At 40.9% G+C, this 16,819-nt stretch overlaps 2 protein-coding genes across 2 annotated transcripts in view; one reads left to right on the forward strand and one right to left on the reverse strand.

Moving 5' to 3' along the window:
• The first annotated feature begins 1,596 nt into the window (after positions 1–1,596).
• LOC102309001 (UDP-glucuronosyltransferase 2A1) lies at positions 1,597–14,609 on the forward strand. The gene is made up of 8 exons (XM_042221587.1): positions 1,597–2,022; positions 7,910–8,390; positions 8,511–8,659; positions 8,744–8,875; positions 9,077–9,164; positions 9,871–10,090; positions 10,277–10,574; positions 12,660–14,609. Exons 1-7 carry the CDS (start codon positions 1,771–1,773, stop codon positions 10,554–10,556), a joined length of 1,602 nt encoding a protein of 533 aa, XP_042077521.1. The 5' UTR covers positions 1,597–1,770; the 3' UTR covers positions 10,557–10,574; positions 12,660–14,609.
• The window catches only part of aspscr1 (ASPSCR1 tether for SLC2A4, UBX domain containing), a 22,840-nt gene continuing 16,932 nt past the window's right edge, over positions 10,912–16,819 (reverse strand). The window contains exons 15-17 of the mRNA XM_005925066.3: positions 16,740–16,809; positions 14,690–14,877; positions 10,912–11,925 (exon numbers count right to left, since the gene is read on the reverse strand). Of these exons, the coding sequence (XP_005925128.1) occupies positions 11,915–11,925; positions 14,690–14,877; positions 16,740–16,809 (269 nt within the window). The 3' untranslated portion in view covers positions 10,912–11,914. The remainder of the gene's footprint in view (positions 11,926–14,689; positions 14,878–16,739; positions 16,810–16,819) is intronic.

The following is a 16,819-nucleotide window of genomic DNA, read 5'->3' on the forward strand; positions in this document are numbered from 1 at the left end:
AGAGTGAATGACCATTTTAGCTAATTGCAACGGTGCTAGGTAACTAGCTATCCAGCATAAATACACTGATCAGTGACATTAGCGTTAGCACTGATATTTGACAGATATTCAGTCCACATCCCAGCAGTGTACTCTCACTCAGTTTGCCCCACTGTTGGCAGTAAAAGAGGACTGTTCGTTCACCTCTGGGCCCTCACTCTGTACCACAACACTGCAACTCAGGGACATCAGTACATCACACTTTGTATCACATTAGTCTTGAAGAAGTGGGCTATAGTAGACACCTTGATAGCTTGAAGGAAAGGTCAATTAGAGTTGAATTCAAAGACTGAATGAATATGGTATTTAAAGTAGCTGTACATAATGATACAAATATATGTTATTTATATATACCGCCAAATTACAACAACAGTTGCCTCAAGGCACTTTATATTGTAAGGTAAAGACCCTACAATATAAACCCCTTATAATACAAAGGAAACAGAGAAAACCCCAACAATCATATGATCCCCTATGAGCAAGCACTTTGGTGACAGAAAAGCTCCCTATTAAGAGAAAGAAACCTCCAACAGAACTGGGCTCAGGGAGGGGCGATGCATGACCAGACAGTGACGCAAATGAATCCCACTGTTTTCTGGGTGGAGTATGTGATGCAGCATGGTGAAGCTCGGCGTCTGCATATAACCTGATCTAGTTACAGTGGCGCAGCTTGGACACAGATTAACACACTGCATTAAATGGTTTCATGTTTGGTTGGACTTAGTCTCCAATGTTTGGCTCTCTTTCAGTCACTAAAATGTGCCACAGGGCTCCATCCTTATATCTCTTTTGTTACTGACATAATCGGTATTACACTGAGGTAATGTACATTTTTATGCTGGCGACAGTGTTTTTTACACTACTGGTTCTTCCCCTTATTTGGAAAACTAATGTGCTTTTAATAAATCTGTAATCTATCATAAATGTGTTCTAAACTCTGATGAAACTGAGTAATGTTGTTGATGGGGTTACCTGAGGATTTCTACCCATCTGTTTATATCCGAACCTTTCAGTTATAAACCTCATGCTGAATACATATCAAAACTCTAAATTTAACATTTTTATACAGAAACAGTCTCACATTAAAGCATAAAGCCCATAAAGCTCCCATAAAGCTCTCTTATTCCACTAGAACATTCTCACAGGTATAAAGCTCTCAGTAAGAAACCTGTAAAAATAATGGATTTTCAAAATAATCTTCAGTACTGGAGTTTTTCCTGGGTGCTGTGTTGCTCACTATTCTAAATATTACTGACAGTTGGTCACACAGAAGAGGGTTTTCAGCAAACACTGTTACTCTGAGTGGTGTTATTTATATTTTCACAGACTGTCAGATATGAAATGCAATTCTGAGGCTTTGGTTAGAGTCACCTACTGTAAATATTTTTATCCGAACTGAGTACTGACTGATAAACATCAGAGAAATCAGAGAAAATGTGAGTGGAACTATGAATATAAACGTGTTTTGTGTTTTCAGGTGGCATGGGCTCAGAGGAAGCCTTTAGGTCTTCGATTAAGATAACTGTTGCTTTAAGGAATGTGAGAGTAAACACGACTTGGCATGTCCCTCTTTTTGTTTTACAGTTGTAGATCACAGTGTGTTGTCGTCCAGTCAGAGCGCAGCTCTTAACTCGTAGCTGACCTCTAGGCAGACTACACTCTAGACCTGCAGCTGCAATCTGACATTAGATTTTTCTCACACACTGGGGATCTTTTTGTGTTTCACACACGATGCAGGTTCCCACGTATCCTCTTCTTCTTCTTCCCCTCTCCCTCCTGCTCCTTCATTCTGTCGCTCCAGTACACGGAGGCCATGCTCTGGTTTTTCCGGGAGAGTTCAGCCATTGGTTGAACATGCGGACCATCATAGAAGAGCTGGTGAAGAAAAACCACTCGGTCACCATCCTAGTGCCCGATGCATCGCCTACTGTCAACTACAACAACAGCCGCGACGCCGCCAAGTTCAACTTCCTGGTTTTCAAGGTAACACTGGCGGTTATACAGCGTGTTTGTAGTCTGACGGAGAACAGAAAGAAAAGTAAAGAGACTCAGATTGATCAGAAAAACAAAATAAACTCTTCAGAACTGAAAGACACAATCCAGAGCTTCAGATCTTACTCGGTTTAAGATTTTCCGAGGAAACCCAGATAACAAGCAGTAGTTCTTACGTGACGTCAGAGCTACCTGGCGATGTAGTAGTAATGACATTAGAATAACACTGATTTTTAAAATTAGCCCATACAAAATAGTAGGGCAAGTTAGCTTAAACAGAAGGAGAAAAGTATGCTTTTCTTAGACAACACAATATCTGAGAAAATATTACATTTTCATGTCATAATTTTCAGAATTTTCCTTCCATAAAGCTAGCTAGCTATATTAGCAATGATGCTATAAAGTTGTTAGCCAGGGTGTACCGCCCACCCCTGGCTCTATGGCTCCAGCCTCACACCCGTGACCCTGATGAGGATAAGCGAAAAAGAATGGCTGGCTATAAAGTTGCTTCAAAATGTTATTTTCTAACTACGTTTTTATTATTTTACAATTACGCACTTTGTACCGTAATTTACACGGTGTTATCGATAGTTGTAATTAACAGCCTTGAAATGTAGAGCCAACCCTGCTAGTTTCTTAGGATTTTAAATAAACAGTTTAAACTTATTGATGCTGCACACAGGTGTCTATCATATTATTTTCTTTGACTTTAATAATGAGAAGGTTACACACAGCACTGCTCAGAGGCAAAAGCTAGTAATACTTGGACAATGGGTAACTTTAAACTTGTGTATTCTTCTACACGTCTGACAGGTCAGCTGTTAGACACAAGTACTAGTAGTGGAACGATTGAAATAAAGCAGCAGTTCTTTAGATTAATTCTCAGGGCTCTTTCATTAAAACAAACCTAACACTCAGATAATTAGAGTATTTTAACTGTAATATAGGGGTGGAATTGTGAAGGTGAAATTTTATTGGAATTTGCGAGAAATGTCCGGGGGATAATGTGTAAGTAATTAGTATGTATTTGAATTTTATGTTCTCCCTCTTTTTATTAACATCTTTTCGTTGTCTTATCTCAGATTCCAGTTAAGCACAGTAAGATAAACAAGTCCTTAAAATATCCTTTGTTATAAAAGTCTGAACTTGCACAACACTACTAGTAAGTAAGTAAAGTTTATTTATTAAGCGCTTTTCACAGACAGGCAGTCACAAAGCACTGTACACAAAGATTAAAATAAACAGTACAATCAATAGACATTATACACAATGTAAGAGGTTAAATGTAAATAATGTAAAGAATATAAAATACGTAGATCAACAAAAGGCTTGTTTGAATAGAAAAGTTTTTAACTGGTTTTTAAAAGCACTCATAATGGAATTACATTGGTCAACGAGGTGCAACCTTAGGTCAATGCTGGCGTGGAGTCGGGGGTTTCAGACATTTGTCACTCAGTTGCACACAAGCCACCAGTTAAAAGAAATGGCAGGGACTATTAGCTGAGTTTAGAAGTCAGTGAGACTTCTGTATCACTGGACAGAGCTCACGACTGCTGTCCATCAGCTGTTGATTCACATCATACTGATACTGATGGTGGTGCTGAAGCTCCAACTACTGAGTTCCTAATAACAAGTTTAAAATACTGTGCTTCAACATTTTCAGTCTCTTTAGTGGCACTGACTGCAGTCTTGCATGTGTTTCACCCAGAATTACCCAAAGATGGATGGTAGGGATAAAACATGGATGGTGGGGAATACCATCATTTTGGTTTGGATACAGCTGGTGGACTCTTTAGGCCTTTAGATAACTCTCAGGATTTCCTTATGAAAATGAAATTTCTTGCACAAGCTTCACTTGTTTTTAGAACAAACTGTGAAAAGGTTTTCAGAAAAGCTTCATGTAAAGGTGTCACAACTGAAAAAAGGACACAGATTACTGCACCTGCATTATGATGCACTTGTGGCTCAGATAGGCCATTCAGAACAATACAGAAAGGTAGTAACTGAAAAGTGCACCCTGTCTTAAGGAGTACAATTTGTAGATGGCACTGCTGAAACATGCTAATACTTTTCTGAAGGTTTTGTTATAACAAGTCTTACTTCCAGTACCCCCAGAATTGGATGCTACCGAGTGTGGCGGTTGAACTGCAGGCTTGGTGTAACAAAGCTCCAAAACTTTACTAGGAAATATCCTTTATGCCGTGACAGCACAACATTGATTGCCATCCTTGTCAAACATTAATCTTTTTTTTTATTTATTTATTTATTTATTTTATCAAGCTCTAAAGCCAGTTAATGAACTCATTATTTATTCTTTTCCCCCTAGTTATCATAGACAGGATAACTTAAAAAAACAAAAAAACATGAAGTGGTGCATTATGCAGGTCAGTATTAGTGACACAGAAATTGTTCCTAGCTCCTGGATAACTACAGAGGAGCTTTCATGACCCCTATATCCTCCTCGAGAGACATCCAAAGTCCACGCTGCAATGAAGAGGACAATGATCCCAATGAGTCATGGCAAATGTATGAACCAGTCAGAATTCTCATAAGCCATGGTGATTATTAGCAGCATAGGTGTTATGATATTTTAATATAACAGCTGTTTTGGGTGTCTTATGGTCTTCAAAGGTACAGTGGGATGCAAAAGTTTGGGCAACCTTGTTAATAGTCATTATTTTCCTGTATAAATCGTTGGTTGTTACAATAAAAAATGTCAGTTAAATATATCATATAGGAGACACACACAGTGATATCTGAGAAGTGAAATGAAGTTTATTGGATTTACAGAAAGTGTGCAATAATTGTTTAAACAAAATCAGGCAGGTGCATAAATTTGGGCACTATTGTCATTTTGTTGATTCCAAAACCTTTAGAAATAATTATTGGAACTCAAATTGGCTTGGTAAGCTCAGTGACCCCTGACCTACATACACAGGTGAATCCAGTAATGAGAAACAGCATTTAAGGGGGTCAATTGTAAATTTCACTCTTTTAATTTTCCCTGAAGAGTAGCAACATGGGGGTCTCAAAACAACTCTCAAATGACCTGGAGACAAAGATTGTTCACCATCATGGTTTAGGGGAAGGATACAGAAAGCTGCTCTGAGATTTAAGCCGTCTGTTTCCACAGTTAGGAACATACTGAGAAACTGGAAGACCACAGGCTCAGTTCAAGTTAAGGCTCGAAGTGGCAGACCAAGAAAAATCTCGGAGAGACAGAAGCGACGAATGGTGAGAACAGTCAGAGTTAACCCACAGACCAGCACCAAAGACCGACAACATCATCTTGCAGCAGATGGAGTAACTGTGCATCGTTCTACCATTTGGCGCACTTTACACAAGGAGATGCTGCATGCGAGAGTGATGCAGAGGAAGCCTTTTCTCCGCCCACAGCACAAACAGAGCTGCTTGAAGTATGCTAAAGCACATTTGGATAAGCCAGCTTCATTCTGGAATCAGGTGCTGTGTACTGATGAAACTAAAATTGAGTTATTTGGTCATAACAAAGGGGCGTTATGCATGGAGGAAAAAGAACACAGCATTCCAAGAAAAACACCTGCTACCTACAGTAAAATATGGTGGTTCCATCCTGCTGTGGGGCTGTGTGGCCAGTGCAGGGACTGGGAATCTTGTCAAAGTTGAGGGACACATGGATTCCAGTCAGTATCACCAGATTCTGGAGACCATAGTCCAGGAATCTGTGACAAAGCTGAAGCTGCGCTTGCCAGCTGGGGCTGGATCTTTCAACAAGACAACGATCCGAAACACTGCTCAAAATCCACTAAGGCATTCATGCAGAGGAACAAGTACAACGTTCTGGAACGGCCATCTCAGTCCCCAGACCTGAATTTTATTGAAAATCTGTGGTGTGAGTTAAAGAGAGCTGTCTATGCTCGGACGCCATCAAACCTGAATGAACTAGAGATGTTTTGTAAAGAGGAATGGTCCAAAATACCTTCAACCACAATCCAGACTCTCATTGGAACCTAGAGGAAGTGTTTAGAGGCTGTAATTTCTGCAAAAGGCGGATCTACTAAATATTGATTTCATTTCTTCTTTTTTTTTTTTTTTGTGGTGCCCAAATTTATGCACCTGCCTGATTTTGTTTAAACAATTATTGCACACTTCCTGTAAATCCAATAAACTTCATTTCACTTCTCATATCACTGTGTGTCTCCTATATGATATATTTAACTGACATTTTTTATTGTAACAACCAACGATTTATACAGGAAAATAATGACTATTAACAAGGTTGCCCAGACTTTTGCATCCCACTGTATCTATCCCAAAGGTATTTGAAAATGAGTTTTATCACAATTTCATTATAATTTTTACCACTAAAACACAAATTAAGATTAATCACTAACTTCAGTTTTCTCAATTATTCTTTTATTTTGACTCTTTTTAGATTCTAGAAACTTTGTGAGGCAACTTTTAAAGTCCTAAAATGTTGTATTTTGACATTTTACATAGGATGTTATTCATAAGTGAACAAGAGAAACTTGTATGCAATTTTAGCAGATGGAACTACTTAAACGTCTCAAGCCAGTATTTCTCAGTTTTCTTATTCTTGTCAACAGATGGTGCCTTACAAAAACTGATAATCATGGTGACAGAGCTGACAAGAGAAGCAAGGGACCTCCATCAAGAGTTCAAAGGCTTCTGTCAGTCCTGCTCCACTGAACCTGTTGATGCTGAGGTTTTGCCTCACAGTTAGGATGCAGTGGACAGTTTGGTTAAACTGCTTAATGATGATCTGCTGCTGTATGTACATACAGCAGCAGATCATCATTGGAAGATCCAATAAGAGGAGGTGAAAGCCATTTCATTGCAATATTTTGGTTAATTCTTATCACCCTGGAATATAGTGAACAGGTTAACAAAGTAATGCCGCAATTTGTTCCTTGTACCTTCTGTTAAACTGTGGCACTCCAGCACTACAGCACGTGGGCCAGTCTCTCTTTTCTTCTCTAAAGGCTGTCTGCCTTTCATGATAATATGCCTAGTAGTGTGTCGACTTTCTCCCTGCTAAAGAGTTTTGGCTAGAGGCTATCATCTGAGTTCAGATGAGCCTCTCTTTCTTGTGCTTTTGATTTTTTTTATTTTAGATGGCCTAACTCAGCAGGTAGGGGTAAATTGAGTTTCTGAATTTTCCTTTGCCCAGGCAGTGCTCCAGATTGGCTGGGTGGTGCAGGACGCCAGATATCCACCTCCATCCTGGTGTAAACAAAAAACAGGGAATTTAAAGTAATATTTTAAAGAAAATAATGTCTTTATAAAATAAACTTTTTTCTTAAGTGATGCAAAGATCTTCATTGTCATTTTTATATTAGATAAACCCTTATGCTTAAAAATGTTTAAAAACTGTTAAATTGTAACAGAATGGTTTACAGATAATGTTTATCCTTTTTTTTTTACATGATGCGTAATATTTTTTACCACAGGTTTAAATAATTTGCAGTGGTTTGATACTGATTGATATACCTGCAAAGTCCTGTTTTAATCCTGATTTCCTTGTTGGTTCAATGTTAAATGTAAAAATGTGATGAAAAATGTCAGATTTCAGCATTGAATAAATTAAAATAATGTTGATAATCTGATATTGATTTAATATTTCAGTGAATGTTCACTACCATGGAAGCCTCCTGATATAGGACCTCAGTCTTATTTTTTTTTTTCTGTTTTCATTATTTGTTTGTGCTTGTCTTTGAACTCACAACACACCCTTACTAGGCGATAACTGATACTGCTGAGCAGTGTGTTGTCTTCCATCAGATCCCTATGAGGAATCAAAAGAACTCTGTGAAGTGTTGATATTTAACAAGAATCAATAACTTGATCAGGGGGTTTTGTTTTGTTTTTTTCCCTGCAGGTGCCATACAGCAAGGAGGAATATTTGAGCCCCATTGAGGAATTCATCCACTTCTCCATGCACGACCCCTCAATGCTGCAAGTGGCCATGAAGCTGATCAACTTCATGGGGCGGAGCTTGGACTTCGGGAGGCAGCAGTGTGACGGGATTCTAAAGAACGATCAGTTGATGGCAACTCTGCGGGATGCCGCTTTCGACGTCGTCCTACTTGACTCCTTGGTAATGTGTGGCGACCTGGTGGCTGATGTGCTCGGCGTGCCGCTCGTCATCTCGCTACGCTTGAGCTTAGGCAGTGTTTTTGAGCGTCACTGTGGCCACGCTGTGTTTCTGCCGTCTTATGTCCCGGTAGCTCCTGTGCTGTACAACGACCACATGACGTTCACGGAGAGACTAATCAACTTGGTGACATATGTGGCGTCATCAGTGCTAACCGAACTGGGCTGGAAGCTGACGATGGATAAATACTACAGTGAGATTAAAGGTCAGAGGTGAAATCATACTGATGTCATCGTCTGTCTGAATTCATGAGGCATAAGGAATAAAAGTAAACTAATCCAAGCTTTTATTTTGAAGTCATACGCCTTATTTGCTGTATAAACAGGAACTCCCACCAGTGTGTGTGAGACTCTGGGGAAGGCTGACGTGTGGCTCATCAGGACGTTCTGGGACATCGATACGCCACGGCCAACCCCACCCAACTTCAAACACGTGGGTGGTCTGAACTGCAGACCCGCCAATCAGCTGCCAGAGGTGTGAGCTCTGATCATTGACAGTACTTGTATTCTGAAATGACACAGTTAAATGATGATGTAATGATGATGTCACACCTTACAGGACCTGGAGGCTTTTGTGCAGAGTTCAGGTGATCCTGGTGTAGTCGTTGTTTCTTTTGGTTCCATGGTACCCAATCTGACGATGGAGCGCACCAACGTCATCGCCACCGCCTTAGGACGAATCCCTCAGAAGGTCAGGGCACTCACAGGCAAACAGAATATGGGTTATCATATCACTGCATCCATTGCAGAATGAATGTATTTAAAGCATTTAAGCATTGAAAAAGTGCTAGTACGAATGGATGAATGAGGAAAGCTCAGTAAAGTGCTTTGAGTGCAAGAACTTTACCTGTTTGTTGGTTCTTTGAACCAATGAGTATATCATTCCTTTCAGGTGATTTGGCGTCACCGTGGTGAAGCTCCACCTGCACTTGCGCCAAACATAAAGATTTCTGATTGGATCCCTCAGAACGATCTGCTCGGTGTGACTCATTTATGTTATTATAGGATTGTATGGAAGGGGGTTTTTGTTTTTTAAATTGAAAAGGTGATTAGAAACTGAAATTATTGTGCTGTTTAAAATGAATGAAAAATGTTATTAAAAAGAAATGAATTAAAATAATTCTAATCAAATTTTTTTTAAGTTTCAGACTTGTGACCTTGCTTTTGTGTTGTGGGCGTGTATCCAGAGGGACAGGGCGTAGACTAATGATAGACAGCTCCTGTGTCACATTTGTTGCAAATTAAAGACGCCATAATACATTTTTAAACATATGTATATTAACATGGTACAAACATTCACCTGTTAATATATTTCATCATAGAATAATCAGAAATAGTGTTTACCTGTTGGCTGCTGTCAGCCTGGGAAGTGGTGGCCATCTTCAACCAAACTGCTAATTTATAAATTGTCAAACATCAGTCTGTGCCCCGCCTCTTCCTCTTGATACACGCCCACAACAAAATAATTCATTTGTTTTCTAAACACATTTTTAAGAAAAATGTAAATAGCAAAACTTAGAATTTCAGTTTCAAAGCACTTCTTCAGTCAAAGCGAACCTTTTCACCTTGATTTAGCTCAGTGTGATTTCAAAAGAAAAGCCTAACACGGCCTATTTTTTCCAACATTTTCAAAAATATTTGTTAGGTTCTTTCACAGTTACAGTTTTGTTTATTTCCCCCCCTCAGGTCACCCGAAGACACGAGCATTCGTGACTCATGGCGGCACTAACGGTCTGTACGAAGCTGTGTTTCACGGCGTGCCTCTGGTCGGCTTGCCGGTGTTTGGCGATCAGTCTTATAATCTTAACCGTATGAGCCACCTCGGCACTGCCATCGTCCTCGACTTCAACAAAGTGACAGCCGAGGAGCTGGCAGAAGCACTGCATGCCATCGTCAACCAGCCGAGGTAAGGGTGATTATACTGTGAAAAAGGTATTTTATGTACATTTCTGTGCAAAGACCGATCTCCATGCACTTGGACCGTTACTAAATTTTGATTTCCTGTGTTTGACCCTGCTCCGTCACATTAAAAGTGCACTTTTGTTTAACAATGAAACAGCCATGTGACTTCCTGTACGTTTCCCATGCACAGCTACAAGACCAGCATGCAGCGTCTGTCGGCGGTGCACCGCGACCAGCCGGTGACGCCACTGAATACAGCAGTCTTCTGGTTGGAGTTTGTTATGCGACATGGTGGAGCTAGGCATTTGCGGTTGGCTTCACATAATCTGAACTGGTTCCAGTACCACAGCTTGGACACAGGCGCTGTCCTGCTCATCACTTTGATGACTGCCGCTGCTTTGTGTTGGGTGGTCATACGCTGCTTCCTGCAGCAGTGCAGACGACGAGGAGGAAGAGAGAAGGAGGACTGAAGAAAGATATTTTTGAAGGTAAATATGTTGCAAAAGGTGATAGGTTGCTTGGGGCAGAAGAAATGGCAGTGGGGGTAAACCAGTCAGAAAGCAGAAGACCAAAAGGTCTCATTCCTCACTGTCCTTGGTCCTTCATGCTGGATTTACAACCAGAGCACGGAAGGTTACTGCAAGTTTCCTTACCTTTCCCAGGGTCTACTGTGCCTCTTACCCTATGAGAGCTGCAGGCTCCAGCCCCTCTTTAACCTAAAAAGTGGGAGAAGATGGATGGATAGGAGTTTGCAAACTTTTAAGAAATGTTGCAAACATCCAAAAAGAAGAAAACATATTTATTATACTTAAAATTCAGTTTAAACTTCTGCAAGGTGAAATAGTTGTCCTTCCTTTCCCTTGACGGCATGTGCTGAGAAAGTTTCAATAGTCCATCGATTTTCTGACTGCAGAAACTGCCCCAAATTTTCCCTCCCTAGACACATTCAACAGTTTACCTCAGCAGGAGAAACACAGTTAAGAATGACTGCTAAACCACTAAAGTGATCCAGGTTGTGGAGTGCGCAGCTCACTGGGACGCTTACATAAAATGGGCGGTCGTTAATGAAATTTGTCTCACCTGTGCTTTTCCTGCTAAAGGTCTTTAAGCCTCCAGGGACGTTTCACCTTTAAAACAGCACCTGTTATCTGCTAAGCCTGCTGTGAGGAGGGCTGCAGTGTAATGCAAGCAGATGGAGAATCATCAAAGCTGTTTTTCTTGTTGTGTTTGGGGGTAGCAACTTTGATAGATGGTGCACTGACAACACAAACCTATGTTGTCTCCTTATTCTGCTTCTCTGAATGCCAAAATCCAATACTTCGTGGCATTTCCAAACTGTAGAATAGAACAACCCTTGTCACTGTACATGCACAAGAAAATTGTGGGTGCTCCACACCAACTTTACTGGAATAAAATATGAATAGTAGACAGCAACGAATAAATAAACAAGAGAAATATTATAATATTCAGCCTTTACCCTGGTGATGGTGAAAATGTTAACTGCAGATCCTGATCAAACTTACCTAGATGTGGCACCATGTGATTAAGTGCTAGCATAATTCAAATTCAATACAACAGACACATTTGTTCATCAATCTTTATTCACTTTGCACTACACTTTTCTCTCAGCAGGAATCAAACACACCGATCTTCTTGACAATTAACGCATTCAATCATTTCAATCTTTATTTTAACCATTTTAAAACCCCGGCTTCAGCTCTGATGGATTAAATCCACTGCAGGTCACAAAGCCGAGCCTCTAGTGAAGCATAGCGAACATTTAAGTTGCATCAGTCTGTCATGGTGGGTCCTCAGCACAGCAGAAGCTTTACTTCTTACCTGTAGAAGAAAAGGAAAGCAGGAATTAAACGCACTGCCAACAAAAAAATATACACAGTATTTCTCTTAGCTCCCATTTAGTTACCCCTCCTCCTTGTCCCTTTCTTTTACCATGTTATTTTATCTTGTTAGTAAGTGGTGTTTCTATGCATGCAAATCTTTTGAGCCAGCAGTAACAGCTGGTTTACAGCTCAATATATATATTTCTTGAGACTGTGTGTCTACATCTTTAAGATTTTTCGGGGGGCATTTTTGCCTTTATAGGATAGTGAAATAGTAAAGAGAGACAGGAAAATGGGGCGAGAGGGGGCGAAAAAAAAAAAAAAAAAATGCAGCACAGGGCCGGAGGCCATCCTTGACTTCGTCCTCACCCTCAGTTGGAGCTGTCCCTGAGCTGAGAAATGTCTACTCATTTCTAATCCTGTCTGTTCTGATCAATCCCAATGCAAAGCTCAGCATTTTCAGCTCTGCCTCCTGTCTTTTTATCAGTGGTACTGTCTCACAACCTTACATCACTGCTGCTCTCACTGTCATTTTTAAACGTTGCCATTCACTCCATCCTGCCTGCACTCTCCCCTTCACTTCTTTTGTGCATTGGCCGTTGCTTTGAATGGCTGAACCCAGGTGTTTGAACCCGTTAGGTTCACTACCTCTACACTGTTACTCCTGCCTCCTTCTCATTTTCACACGTGTTCTGCCTTGCTTGGACTAACTTTCGTTCCTCTCTTCTCCAGTGCATACCTCCACCTTTATAGGCTCTCTTCCACCTGCTGCCTCCTCTGACTACAGATCATGACGTCATCCGCAAAAACAATATTCAACAGAGACTCCCGCCTCATCGGTCAGCCTGCCAATCATCACTGCAAACACAGAAGGGGCTCTGAACAGATCCCCGATGTGATCCCACACCCACCTTGAACTCATCTGTCACTCCTACAACATACCTCACCGCGGTCTCATTTTGAATCTGAAGTTACACAGAGACCATCAAAAGCTTTTTCTTTACCCAACAAGCATCAATAAGACAGATATTTAGGAGTAAACTGTTTGTAACTTGTCCTTTAAAATGCACACGCAGAAAGTTGATGACTGCCTTCAAGTGCTGATTAATGACAGAGTGAATTAAGGCAGATAAGGAAAACATATCCTGAATATGTTAAACACGCTTTGTTGTCCAGATCAATACACAAACACCGAGTCTGGATGCAATGAAAACCAGTTAAAAACAAACCTGGTATCATCCACCCCAGCGCTGTTTTTCAAAACACCCTTCACAGCATGAAACCTGCAATAAATCCAGTCAGCACGACACAAGGCAGATCATCATGAAACAGGAAGGAGAAGAAGTTTAGTTTAAAAGATGCCGGGCTTTAATCGAGGGCCAGAAAGACGCCAGAAGGCTGAACACTACAAGTGTGCTGGCTCTAATACCGAATCCTCGGGAAAGCATCAAAACACTCTGCCCATTACTGAACACACTAACGAAGACATGCCAACAAGCCTCATATGCTCTGTGTGTGTGTGTGTGTGTGTGTGTGTGTGTGTGTGTGTGTGTGTGTGTGTGTGTGTGTGTGTGTGTGTGTGTGTGTGTGTCCTCTGTAGTGGTCCACACATGGAATCTATAATTCCTGATTCAGCCTCCCCACTTTTTCTTTTAACTTTCCTCATGAAAGACAAAACAGCCACGACTTTCTTCAGAGATGCGGAAGGACACACACGGAGATCAGCCAGAAATAAAATGAACAGAAACACAAACAAGATGAAGACAGAGAAGAAGAGAGCCATGTACCAAACAAAAACATCAATACGGTGACCACCAGAGACAACCACAGTAGAACAACAGAGAGGCGCTGGGACTGGACAGACCACAGGGGCTCGTGCTGTGTGATGTGGCCCGGCAGCAGGCTCTCTCCCTGGGCACGATGAGTGTCTGTAGTGGTCTCATGGGCTGGAGGGGGTGACCATCCTGAACTAATTGGATCATCCTTACATGCATCCTGATCCTCTGAGTCATCACAAATTCAGCTTTCAAAAAGCCATGTCCTATTAGCTGTGGTTTTGTGGTTTGTGTGTGTGTGTGTGTGTGTGTGTGTGTGTGTGTTTACCATGACATGAATCGTGTGCCTCAAAGCCTTCTGTTCTTTCTCAACATTAAATAAAAAAGGGGTGGTGGGGGGCAATGCTTCTTTCTGAGTTAAATGTGTTAGAGGAGCTTGTGCAGCTAACGTGTTTGGTGCAGTTCTGCTGTGCCTACAGGTTTTCTTTGTGCAGGACTGGAAGTTTAATTATTCAAACCGACAGCGAGGACTAAAAGAAGGCAGTGGACTCAAACTGGTATTTGTTTGATGCTTACTGGGATTTGAGAGAGGCGTGATTGTGAATGTCAGAGTTTCTTTCACTAATTTCAGATCAATTTTCAATCTTTTCCTCATAAATTTTTAATGTGAATGTTTATGTATTTGAAGTCCGTGTGAAATGACAGCAGTCCAGCACAGCGGGCCATAGATGAACGAGGAGAGGATCTTAAAGGGGTGAAATAATAAATCAACCATGTTTTTTTTTCTTCTTCTGATAACTTTTTGGCTGCACCTCACTTTCATGATATCAAGGGTTGATTCCATGTGCTGTTGAAGATGCGTGAAACAGTTATTGTACCTTGTAACCTGTAATTGTCTTTTCTTTATTAAAAAAAACAAAAACAAAACAGTGTTACTTAAACACAGATCCTTTCTCTTTGTATGTGTGCTCTATTTTCTGTCCTGACCTGGAAGTTTGAGCCATTTAGGCACCTTGCCCGGGTCAGATCTGGCAGGTTTGGCGGCCTGGGTTTGTGTCAATGGGTCTTCCTCGTTTTGTGTGGATCCGCTGGCTTCCACTGTAGGCTCTGGGGGAGGCAGCGGCTCCCTGAAGCCACCAGAGCTCGAGGAGGGAGTTGAGGACTGGAGCATGCAGCTGAAGTAGGAAGGGAAAGAAAAAAAGAGAACAAAATGAATGACACGAGTATGAGAGGATGCTGCACTGAACAAAGTTGTCACATTTGTCTGAGTCATAATTAGTTGCTCCCACATAAATTTTGGTAAAGTGAGTAAAGGCAACATGCCATCTTATGCCAAAGGAAAATTGTCGCAAACTGAATGTTCGCCAAACTATGGAGACATCATCCACTGATCCTGAGGGCCTCTGTGATCCGGGCACTTGAGTTCATATCAATGAAAATTGATTTTAAAAAACTGTTTCAGGACATCAAAGTTGGTTGATCAGTGTAATAAGTCTAAACTATCATAAAGAACATGTGAACACCAATGTTGTCCCTTAATTTCATAGATGAAAACTACAATTGTGTAAAGCTACGACTAAATTTGAAAACTTGAAACAGAGTGAATGTAGGAAAAGGGGAATCTTACAGATACAGTGATTTATTTTGACCAACCATTTATCCCATATGGTGATTTTTCCGGTTACTGTCTACAGAAAATGCATTTTGTAATTTCCTCTGTCACCTGAACCTGTCACAGCTGGATCAGAGAGTATATCATGTATAACCAAAGTATGAACAGACCAATATATCAGCTGAATATCGATACTGGATTACATCTGGCTTGCTGACTGTTTATGTCACCCTGTTTAAACAGAATAACATTTACTGAAGTGGACGATATTTAAGAACTTAATTCTTAAAGAGTAGAGTTTGAAAAAATGCTCAAACAAGCACTTTCAAAATTAAAAAGTGACAGCATACCTTTCATATGATCTAACCACCTCTATCATATGCATGTTTGAAAGCTGAAACCCAAACCAAACTGTTCTAAAGCACAAAAAACAGATCAAACTTTCAGATCACCAATAATTACATCTCTTTGGAAACTGGCCTAGCTGTGTGTCGGGCCTATGCATAACTTCATAGACCATCACCTACAAGTTGTAGGTGTTTGCTGTCACCAGGGGGCAGCGTCCAAAACATGTGGAACAACTAGTCTGTTGCCTGTACTGCTGTTGGTCCTCCAATCAACCATGGAGAAGACATTAGTTACAACATATAATGAGATGAAGTGAGATTTGCAGCCACGGTCCGTTCTCACACTTCAGTGTTTGCGTTTCTCCCTCTACCTCATGAACTCTGATATGTTTTACTGGGCTATAAACCATCACTGCTGGTTTTCTGGAGGACTGCACACCACCATGTCTGAGTAGGATGCATACCAAGACCCTTGGATAACACCTACACCAATAAACCCAGTGCATCCTGCTTAAATAGGTGGAGTTTTGCTTTTGAAACTAGGATGTATTCCATCACAGTGAAGTTCAAGGTTGGTCAGAAAGAAAATACTCATCAAGAAAAGCAAAAATGTGGCTTTTCATCTTTAAAACCTATGAAAATCTAGCTCTGTGTTTTACTTCTAAAGTTATGAGGAATCACACATGCTGGAAAAATTTAAGTTTGACTAACCCTGAGCTTGAAGCTAAACGAGATAGTGATCTGAAACAGAGGCTTTGTTAATGGAGCTGAAGGACAACAGGTGGGGGTGACTTTTGGGGAGCTGGCTCTATCTTTAGACAGACTGGAAAATGGTGTGCGTGTGTGTGTTTGTGTGTGTGAGCGAGCGAGAGAGAATCTGTATGCGTGTGTAGGAAATGAGGGCGCATGGGGGCACCTGCTGTTTAGGCACAACCTCAAAGGGATTCCAATGATGACAGCTTTGTGACAGGAAAATAGGTTGGTTGCTGCGGGATACAAATGCATATATATACACACACACACACACACCCACCCAACCAACTGCACATTTAAAACACACACGGACACGTGCACATACCTTGCAATGGACTCGTTTGCTTGTACGGCTGAGACGGGGGATTCGAGCAGTTCTCTCTTCATGTAAAAATCTGTGAAGGA

The sequence above is a fragment of the Haplochromis burtoni genome, unplaced genomic scaffold, assembly GCF_018398535.1.
Source record: "Haplochromis burtoni strain Fernald_Lab_line unplaced genomic scaffold, NCSU_Asbu1 Contig_70, whole genome shotgun sequence".
Taxonomy (NCBI): domain Eukaryota; kingdom Metazoa; phylum Chordata; class Actinopteri; order Cichliformes; family Cichlidae; genus Haplochromis; species Haplochromis burtoni.

Bases quoted from the DNA above. Each gene is read 5' to 3' on its own strand.
- LOC102309001 (XM_042221587.1), top strand. From the start codon at position 1,771: ATGCAGGTTCCCACGTATCCTCTTCTTCTTCTTCCCCTCTCCCTCCTG. The intron at 8,391-8,510 runs GTCAGAGGTGAA...CTGTATAAACAG, and splicing joins ATACTACAGTGAGATTAAAG to GAACTCCCACCAGTGTGTGT. The intron at 9,165-9,870 runs GTGTGACTCATT...TCCCCCCCTCAG, and splicing joins CCCTCAGAACGATCTGCTCG to GTCACCCGAAGACACGAGCA.